The 10,790-nt window shown below is 42.2% G+C and overlaps 1 protein-coding gene across 1 annotated transcript in view; it reads right to left on the bottom strand.

Annotated features, from left to right (window-relative positions):
* Nucleotides 1-7,695, bottom strand: part of LOC126985125 (homeobox protein engrailed-1a-like) — a 16,154-nt gene extending 8,459 nt beyond the window's left edge. The window contains exon 1 of the mRNA XM_050839648.1: nucleotides 6,793-7,695. Coding sequence (XP_050695605.1) covers nucleotides 6,793-7,321 — 529 coding nt within the window. The 5' untranslated portion in view covers nucleotides 7,322-7,695. The remainder of the gene's footprint in view (nucleotides 1-6,792) is intronic.
* Between the last annotated feature and the right edge of the window lie 3,095 nt (nucleotides 7,696-10,790).

Raw genomic sequence — 10,790 nt, 5'->3', positions numbered from 1 at the left:
TTTGCGGTCGTTACACATCGACCAACCAATCACGAGAGATAACTCCCAAACAACACGAACGCAACATCCAATCAAAACCCGAGGAAGCATAAACATCACGCAACAGCAGCCAATCAACGGGCAGGATTCTTTGAGCCCAGCCAATCAGGGGTCCTCGTGCTTGCCTGATATAAAACACAGGTTAATTGGAGGCCGAGTAGGAGGGAAACGGCTAAGCTAATAATAATGGAAGGTAGAGAAGGGACATACGGCGGCCATATTTACTCAAGTGAGCCAATTACAAACCATTTCGAAATCAGCAGCTGAAGATATAAAGTCAAGGCTGATAATTGGATAAACAGGTGATACGCAAGGATAATTGGGGCGATGGCGAGGCAGGATAATGAGAGAGAGAGAGAGAGAGAGAGAGAGAGAGAGAGAGAGAGAGAGAGAGAGAGAGAGAGAGAGAGAGAGAGAGAGAGAGAGAGAGAGAGAGAGAGAGAGAGAGAGAGAGAGAGAGAGAGAGAGAGAGAGAGAGAGAGAGAGTGTAGGGGGGTAAGAAGGGGGGTTAAGAAGGGTAGACAGACACAGACTAAAGTAATTGGGATGATTTTTTTCTTATATAATTGTGTGATGAAGCGATGATTAGAAAAATGTGTTTAACCAATACACACACACACACACACACACACACACACACACACACACACACACACACACACACATTTTGAGAGAGAGAGAGAGAGAGAGAGAGAGAGAGAGAGAGAGAGAGAGAGAGAGAGAGAGAGAGAGAGAGAGAGAATTCCTGAAACAAATGACGATCGCTTCCTCACTGTCTCTCTTTCCTCCCCTCTATTCCCCTCTCTCCTCCCCTCTATTCCCCTCTCTCCTCCCCTCTCTGTTCCCTTCTCTCCTCTCGTCTCTTCCCCTGTCTGTTCCCCTCCCTTTCCTTACCCCATCCAGCCCGTCACTTCCCTCCACACCTCCGAAAGGGTATGGAATGTAATGAAAAGAAGAGGAAGTCGAGGATGTAATAAGATAATCAACGCGAATGGAGGGCGATGGAAAAATCAGAGGAAGGGAAAAAATAATGTTACGGGCGGAAAAAAAAACGGAAAACGAAAGTAATGCGGAATCGTTCAAGAGCGGAAAAAAATAAGATGGAAAATGTTGAGATTTGGGAAAAGTATTGCAGGGAAGTTTCGATTAATTTGGAGAATGAAAGTAAGCAAAAGACCAAAATAACATACGGCAGGGAAAATAAGTAGAACAAAGCTGGACTGCAAAAAAATAGCTTAGTAAAAACATAATACTAGGAAAGAGGCTATTCATTTTGAGGATAAAAGAAAACGAACAACATGCCGGAGTGAAAGCGACATAAAAGGAATTTGACTGTTAACCTATACACGAAAAAGTAAGATAAAACTCACGGTGAAAAAAATAGATATGGGAAAGATGCGATTAATTTTGAGAATAAAAGAAGGTCAAGGAAAACAATAAAACATTTGGAACGAATGCGACAGAAAAGGAATTTGATGGTAGAGGGAGAGTTGACAAGAGGGAGAGGGAGAGGGAGGGAATGAAGGCACTGAGAGAGGGAGGGACGGAGGGAGGGAAGGGAGGGAGCGAGAGGGTTGGTACTCTGCATAACAAAAACGAAGGGAATCTCAATCAGTGTCTTAATTAAAGAATGTCCACTCGTACGAATTTTGTAACTTTGCATTTCAATCATGGACAAAAAACTCATTCATTTTTTATTATTATTTTAAGGGCCGAATCATCATTATTTATTTATTTGCTTTACTTTTGTTGCGTCTAATCGAGGGCTTTCTTATTTGCCGTCGAAAGAGCGAATGGATATTTAAAGAGGTGTTATTGATATTTTGTTAGATTTTAGATTTTGTTTTGTTTTTTGTCTCAGTAAAGAAAGAAAAGATTAACCGTGTGTGTGAATTGAAAGATAAAACGAAAACAATAATTACTATACATGAACAAAAGAAGTTGATTAAATAAAAGGAAATACGTGTGTAGCAGAGGAATAGTCAACAAAGCAAAAAGTAAATAGACAAAAAAAAAAAAGGTTACAAGAAGACACGAAAAAACAAAATGAGATGAAACGAAAGGAAATAAATAGAAAAGAAGGAGCGAATCACACGACCCTCCGAAATAACTTCCCAGAAACAGCTATTTGTAAACATTATTTCTTGGTAACCTTTCTCTCTCTCTCTCTCTCTCTCTCTCTCTCTCCCTCTTCATCCTACTGCTTCCCCCGCCCCCCCCCATTCTACCCCCCCTCTCGTCCCCCGTCCCCCCTCGCCCCCTCTTGTCCCCCCACCCCCGCCCCCTTCCCCCACGCCTTCTCGCCCCCCGAAGTTCACCCACTCGAAAGAAAAGTGTAATTGACTGGGAGAGCCGCGAAGAATTTCAATGGAAACTGGATTCGCCACCTTATTTTGGAAAGATTCTCTCTCATTTGCTTTATTCATTGCTCTTTGTATTTACAGAACAAAAAATTACAAATAATACTCGTGTTATTATTTTTACTACTACTACTACTACTACTACTACTACTACTACTACTACCACTGCTACAACAATCTTAAGGTTAACCAATCCAACCCTTTCCTTTCTCAATTTCGTCCGCACCGTAATTTCAGTTTGAACGTTACTATAAGGGATTGGAATGACGGAAGGGTAAGGGAAGGAGAGGAGGAGAGGGAGAGAACAGCGGAGAAGGAGGGGAAGAGAAAATACTGATGTGAGGGGGAGGGCAAGAGGAAAGGAAGACAGGCTAAGAAGAAGTGAGAAAAAGAGAAGGAAAGAGCGGGAGAGGGGATGGAAAGGATGAAGGAGATAGGAAGGGAAAGAGAGAAAGGGAACAGGAGAGGAAAGAAGGAGGGAGGAGGGAAAGAGGAAAGGAGGGTAGGGAAGAGGAAGGGAAGAAGGGAGTGTAGCATGGAGGTAGAGTGAGGGAGGAGGGAGGAGAGTGGAGAGGGAAACAGGAGGGCAGGGTGGGGAGGCAAGAGGGAAAGGCGAAGGGTAGGGAAGAGGGAGGGAAAGAGGGAGGTAGGGGGGAGGGAGGAAAGACAAGGCGAGGAGAGAAGCGCTACGGGGTGAATCAAATCGTCTAGAAAATTGGCTTTCGCGTTCTGCTTGTGTAGGAGAGAGAGAGAGAGAGAGAGAGAGAGAGAGAGAGAGAGAGAGAGAGAGAGAGAGAGAGAGAGAGAGAGAGAGAGAGAGAGAGAGAGAGAGAGAGAGAGAGAGAGAGAGTATACAAACAGACTGACAAACGCCCAAACCAGTTTTGGTATGAAAAAAAAGTCGCGTGGTATTTATCAGGCCAGCGTTGTGTGTATGGCACACATCACAATAACACCAAGGATTTGTTACCAGTATTAATAATGGTACTGTAATAATAATAATAATAAGAAGAAGAAGAAAAAAAAACTGATAATTTTAATAATGGTGATGATAATAATTATAAGGTAACTACCTAATAATAAGAAGAAAAATTATTACTTTTATCATATTATATTATTACCATTATTATTAATAGTAGTATTAGTATTAGTATTATTGTTATTATTATTATTATTATTATTATTATTATTATTATTATTATTATTATTATTATTATTATTATTGTTGTTGTTGTTGTTGTTGTTGTTGTTGTTGTTGTTGTTGTTGTTGTTATAATCATTTGCAACATTGCTATTGTTATCATTAGTAGAAGTAGTAATATTACTACTTGTAACATTATTTTTATTATCATTTTATTGTTATAATTGTGTGTCATATTTTCCTGGAGTTTTGCAAAAAGAAAGAACAGTGATGAGAAACAGTAATAGCAATATTAACAATGATTATAATAATCCTACTATTTACAATAATAATATGTATAATAATATTAATATAAATAATAATAATAATAATAATAATAATAATAATAATAATAATAATAATAACATAATTGCACTAATATAATCATTAGTAGTACTGATATATTTTTGTAATTACCACGTGGCCGCAATTAATTAATAACTCGTATTTACCTAATGATAAAAGCGGAGCGCGCGAGATTAACAGCAGACCAATATTTTTTTACGTTACGTTGTGCATCACACCGAGTGGCTTTTGAGACGAGTGACTGTAAGGTAAACAGTGGCGCTGCGGCGGTGTTTATAAGTTAACTATAGTTTTTGTTTTTATTTTTCAATATTCATTATTTTTTATCATCATCTTCATCTATATCTTATTATTATTATTATTATTATTATTATTATTATTATTATTATTATTATTTTATTATTATTATAATATTGTTGTATTTACTTCGTTTTTTATTAATTTACTATCAGTATTATTATCATAACCATTATTTTTGTTTTTGAAAATATTATCATTGTCATTGTTACCATTATTGATGTATAATAATTTACCAATATTGCTATTAGTATTATTATGAACATTACTATTACCATTATCATCATCATCTGCATAATAATCATGATAGATATAAAAAAAAACCTGCACAATGGACGCAAACAATTCTGTTGGGAATTTTACAAATATAAATTCCACTTAAAGGAAAAATTCATACTCTGATTAAGTCCTACTTTATTTCCGTTTAGCGTAAATCGAACAAATATTCAGTAAGCCATTAAAGATTCCCTCGGAGATAAAGCTGCTTTTACGGCCTTGCGCCCCGCCCCTCCGCAGCCCACCCCGCCCCGCCCGCCCCGCCCCGTGCCTCGCAGCCCGGCTCAGCTCCGCCACAAGTTGGGTCTCACGGCAATTAATCAAGGTGTGATGAGGCGATATCGTGGTCACCTGCGTCTTCGTAAAGCTTTATTCGGTTTATTTCAACCTGATGTATGTGTGTGCGCGTCCGTGTTTGTGCCCGGCCGCCTCTGATTTATTTCCGCTTACCTGTCCGCGGCGGCGGATTTATGTAAGCGCGCTAAACAAGCCCACCTATGCCTAGTGCTGGTGGGTTAGCTTGTGCCTTGTGCTGCTGCTCTCTGCTGTGTGTGTGTGTGTGTGTGTGTGTGTGTGTGTGTGTGTGTGTGTGTGTGTGTGTGTGTGTGTGTGTGTGTTTATTTGTTAAAAATAATGTTCTTCCGTAATATTAATTGTTAATATCTCTTGGTTTTCGTCTTTTTTCTTCCGCCTCCGTTCATTTCGGGGTCATCCATAATATTCCTTATTATAAGTAATCATTAAATAAACCAAATGGCTATTCATATTCCTGATATAGGGAATCGATCAATAAATCAAAATGGCTATTTATATTATTACTTCTCTTGTATTATTCCACAACGCCGCTGTCACACACACACACACACACACACACACACAGCGGCCGTCACCGCCGACACACACCACCGCCGCCGCCGCAGCCCCGCTACTCGCCGCCCCTCGCCACACGCCGCATAGTTCTGAACGGCAATATAAGGATGGTGTAGGAAATAGGGCAGTTATATTTTTTTGTTAAGTAAATGTGAAATATTGAACAAATTCTTATATCCGCGCGGAGCATCTCAAAAGAAGGAAAATTTAAACATCAGGAATATACATTTTTTTTCTGCCGCTCACCTTTTCGCTTCATTTATTCTTGAAGTTCGGTCGTTCGTGAAGGGGTTAGTGAAGCCTCACGCTCGTTCACTGAATTACGCCATTATATTTTTATGACAAAATTATGAAAATAGAAAAAAATATTTATACTGCAACATTACTTGTATGAGGATGAGATCGGAATTTGCAAAATGTAATTTATGATGAATGACAAGACGCAGATTACTTTCTCTAAAATTTGTTTGTTTTTGCCGGTATTGCATAATCATTATTATTCGTTACTGTAAAAAAAAAAAAATATATATATATATATATATATATATATATATATATATATATATATATATATATATATATATATATATATATATATATATATATATATATTTGCTAATCATTTCTGAAATATTTTATCGTCTACTCCATTCAATAATTATTAGTAATGAATTAGTATTATATCAACCTTGTGTAACGCGTATTCTGTAATATATGAATACATAACAAATACTAACTTTGGCATCAATAATAATACTGATATGAAGTCACGATGATACTGATAAGATAATAATAATAATAATAATAATAATAATAATAATAATAATAATTATTATTATAATTATAATTATGCTGCTATAGTTATGCTGTTATAGTTTCAGCATCGTCAATAATCAATTGCTAGAAATATAAGTCAAAACAAAATTTGCCTTGACTCCTGCTGTTGCTAGGATGAGGGAGGTCGACTGAGGCAGGGCGGGGCAGGGAGGGTGAGGGCGGTGCGGCCACCCTCCTCGCCCAGGGACACACTCTCAGGGTCCTATCACCACCAGCATCACTATACACTGACACCCCCAGCACGCGGGGCCTACACTCCCGCCATGAACACACTTTTTCGCACCACTAATATACAACCTACAGCCCTGCATGTTTTCTACCCTGTATTTATCCTACACTTTCTGCACCACTGCCATGTATTTATATATGGTTGATTCCTTGCATAATTGTGTGCCTATAGCGCAGCCCAAGCTCGTGAACCAACACCACAACCTGCTTACACTGACTACAAGGCAATAACAGTGGGAACTAAAACAGACACACCACACCGTACCACGTCATAAACCTTATACCACACCGCCACACACCGCCTCACCCCGCCACAACAATGTATACCCATCACCACAACACACCAACGCCGCCGCACCACCCAACACGTCACCACACGCCACACGCCGCGGGACTCACCTGAGGAGGGTCTGTCGGAGTAGCGCGTGCAGTACACCCAGGCGGGCCAGTTGTTGCCGTCCTCTGCGGGCACGCGGGGGTTGGCCAGCACCTCGGGGTTCTCGGGGTACTTGTTACCGCCAACCTTGGCCGCCGCTGCCGTTCCCGTTGTGGTCGTCGGCTTCTGACTGAGGTCCACGGGCGCCTCGGGGGTCTTGGGCGGCGTGCGGAGGAGCAGCTCTGGTGTGCGGACGCTGGGTCGCTCTGGCAGGCGGGTAGTCACACCGAAGTTTGGCCGCAAGATGTTTTCGATGCTGAAGGGCAACGTGCGCGGGCTAGCAGCGGAGGGCGGCGGGGAGAGAGGCAGCTTAGACTCCAGCGGGGAGCGCGGCGAGGGCGGCGGTGGGCTGCGGGCGTCATGAGTGGGCGAGGAAGGGCTTCGGGCGTCGTGCGAGGGAGGCGTGGGCGGCAAGGCCGGGCTGGAGGGCGCGAGGGCTGCCGGGGCTGGGGCGGGGGCACCCTGCTGCTGACGCTCCAGCTCAAGAGCCATGACGGAGCTCCTCTCTGCCGCGTCAGGAGACTCACGTGTCAAACACTGCACGTCCTGGCTGGCGTGGCTGACAGCCGGCTGTCACTCGGACATCTTACTACCGCCTCCCCGGCTTATATACTGACTCCCGCCCCTCGCCAAGACCACAGCCGGCCGGCTCCGCCCCGCGCCCCGCACGCCGCCAGCTGACTGACACAGGCCCCGCCCGCTGCCCGCCCCTCGCCCCGCCAGCCAACCAGGCCACAGCGGGGCCGAGCCTGGCCGCCCATCCCCGCCGGGATTGGGCGGCGCGGCGGCGGCAGGTAATAGAGCTGTGTCGCTGATTGAGTCCCGCGTCCATAATGAAAGCTTGATACCGACAAATATAATGCACCAAATCATGCTGTCAGCGGCCACCTGCCACACAGCGATTTTTATTTAAATTTGTCATGGCGAGCGCCTGCCCGCCGCCGCGCGAATAAAAATGGCTGATATGTGCACTGCGAGCGGCTGCCCACCTGGCCGCCGCGTTAATTGAAATGCAGGTGAGGGAAGGTGGAGCGGCCTGCTTTATGTGGAGGCCTGGCCTCTCCCTGCCGCAGTATTTTGGTGAATTTCCACCAAAATGTCTCTCCTCGCCCCTGGCCCCCCGCCCCAGGTGTGGTCCACAAATACCCAGGTGCTGCCCCCCAGACAATAGGTAATTACCTCCCTTCTCCCCCAGGTAACCAGTCCCCCTCATTTAGGTGACCCTTCAGGCTATGCCCCCCCTTCCCCTCCCCACAGACCCTCCATCAACAAAACACAAACCAAGACAATTAGCACCAATTACAAAACCCTCAGGTGAAGAAAATGTTAAACGGATTTTTTTTTGTCATTTTCTATATTACAATAAAAGTCTACCCTCCTGTTCAGTCTTTACCTCACTTCCATAATACTATTCCTTTTCTCAAAAGTCTCTCTTATTCAGTGTTTTCCTCACTTCCATAATATTATTCCTTTCCTCAAAAGTTACTGTTTTCTTATTTTCCTAATCTTATGAACAGCTCCTTGTGTCTTGCCTTCTCGCTCTCCTCACCTCGCACCTCTCCTCACCCCTCATTCCCCTTCCCTCCTTCACCTCCTTTCTTCCTCCCTCAGGCCTAATTTCTCCTCCATTATCTCCTGGTTTGCCTCACTCCTCCACCCGGCTTTCCTTCACCTTTCCTCAGTTTCCATTACTTCCCCCCAGTTATTTTCCTCCTCACCTTCTCTACATCTGCTCACTCCTCCCATTCCTCCTCCTCCTCCTCCGTTTATCTATTTTCCCTGTGTTTCTCCACTCTCAAGCCTCTGTGCATGTCAGTAGTAATAGCAACAATGATAAATAGTAAAAATGACAATAGTGGTAGATGATGTAATAATGAAAATGATAAGAATAATGATAATAATAGTATATCAATTTTTCATTCCAGAGAAACGAACTTGCCTCACCAACACCTTCACCACCACCAACACCTCCACCACCACCAACACCTCCACCACCACCAACACCTCCACCACCACCACCAAAACCGAAGTAACGGAACAGCAAGAAAAAGGTAAGACGTTCTGCATCTCATTTCGCGTCTACACATTTTTCTTCCTCTTTCTCTCAAGCCTGCCTATAAATATCCACTTGTTATGCCGAGCCCTGGAGGAGCGAAAACCGTGCGTGGGCTTACAGAGGAAGAAACTCGTCCTCTTTAAAAACAGAAAAAAGGATTGGAGAAAAAGAAGAAAGATGAGTGAGAGGAAGAAATAAGAAGAAGAATCTGATTAATGAGTGCAAAAAAATATGAAAAAATACAAAAGAAATGAAACAAAGGTGAAGGAAGGCATATGAAGAAGAATCTGATTAATGAATGTAAAAAAATATGAAAAAATACAAAAGAAATGAAAGAAAGGCGAAGGAAGACATATGAAGAAGAATCTAGTTAATGAATACAAAAAAATAAACCATGATAAAATATAAAAGAAAGAGAAAAAAGGGAGAGGAAGAAATGTAAAGAAGAATGTGGTTAATGAATACAAAAAAAATAAAACATGAAAAAAACATAGAAGAAAAAAAGAGAAGGTTGAGAGGAAAAAAAATAAAGAATGAATATGGTTAATGAATACAAAAAATTAAAACAATAATGATGAAAATAACTGAAAGAATAACAACGACAAGACGAAAAACAACAACAAAAAATAATCGCATAAATTCCAAACACATGCAAAAATATCGATCTTGCAAACACCATAAAAAACGAACTGGGGAGTAAGAAGAAAATAATAAATGCAGTAGACAGAATAATATATAAATAGATAATGAATAAATGATAGTATACATCGTGCATGCCAACAGTTTAAATAAAGGCTAACCGATCAAGTGAGAACAACACCACAATCAATACATAACAAAGAATGAAAAATGAACAATTATTTGATGTATGAGCACCGCGTATATACATTGGAAATAGCAAATATAATAGCAGGAGAAAGAGATGGAGGAGGAAGAGGAAGATGAGGAGGAGAAGGAGGTGGAAAAGAAAAGGAGGATAAAAGGAGGAGGAGAACGAGGAGGAGGAGGAGGAGGAGGAGAAGGAGGTGGAAAAGAAAAGGAGGATAAAAGGAGGAGGAGAACGAGGAGGAGGAGGAGGAGGAGGAGAAGGAGGTGGAAAAGAAAAGGAGGATAAAAAGAGGAGGAGAAGGAGGAGAAAGAAAAGAAGGGACAGCAAGAGGAGAAGGAAAAGGAGGAGGAGGAGGATAAGAAAAAAAGAAGGAGCAACAAGAGAAGGAGGAGGAGGAGGAGGAGACAAAAAAAGGAAAGAAAAGGAGCTAGGGAAGAAAACAAGATAAACATAAAAATAACCTCATATATTTAACGAGAGAGAGAGAGAGAGAGAGAGAGAGAGAGAGAGAGAGAGAGAGAGAGAGAGAGAGAGAGAGAGAGAGAGAGAGAGAGAGAGAGAGAGAGAGAGAGAGAGAGAGAGAGCGTAATGACTCTTCGTTTATTGGAGGGCTTCAAGGGGGAGCTTGGGAGAGGTAATTGTGTTGGAGGAACATTTTCTTCCCTCTTCCCTCCTCTTCCTCTCCTCTTCCCCTCCTCTTCCTCCTCCACTTGTTATCTTCCTATTACTTCACTTTACCTTATTTTTTACCCTAACTCTAATTTTCACTTAATGAGAACCGAGAGAGAGAGAGAGAGAGAGAGAGAGAGAGAGAGAGAGAGAGAGAGAGAGAGAGAGAGAGAGAGAGAGAGAGAGAGAGAGAGAGAGAGAGAGAGAGAGAGAGAGAGAGAGAGAGAGAGAGAGAGAGATCTGGTTCTCCTCACATTCTACGCCACCAGTTAATTACATAAGAGTTATTTCATTACCTAACTTATGGTACGTAATAGCGAGAATGAAGAGCAAGCGTAACATAGTGGTTTTCGGTATCTGGAGTGACGTAATTCTTCTATCTCTTCTTTGTTTTATTTCTTCTTTAC

Source organism: Eriocheir sinensis, chromosome 5, assembly GCF_024679095.1.
Source record: "Eriocheir sinensis breed Jianghai 21 chromosome 5, ASM2467909v1, whole genome shotgun sequence".
NCBI classification, from domain to species: Eukaryota; Metazoa; Arthropoda; class Malacostraca; order Decapoda; family Varunidae; genus Eriocheir; species Eriocheir sinensis.
Note: the sequence above shows the minus strand (reverse complement) of the source record. Positions and strands in the feature narration are given on the sequence as shown.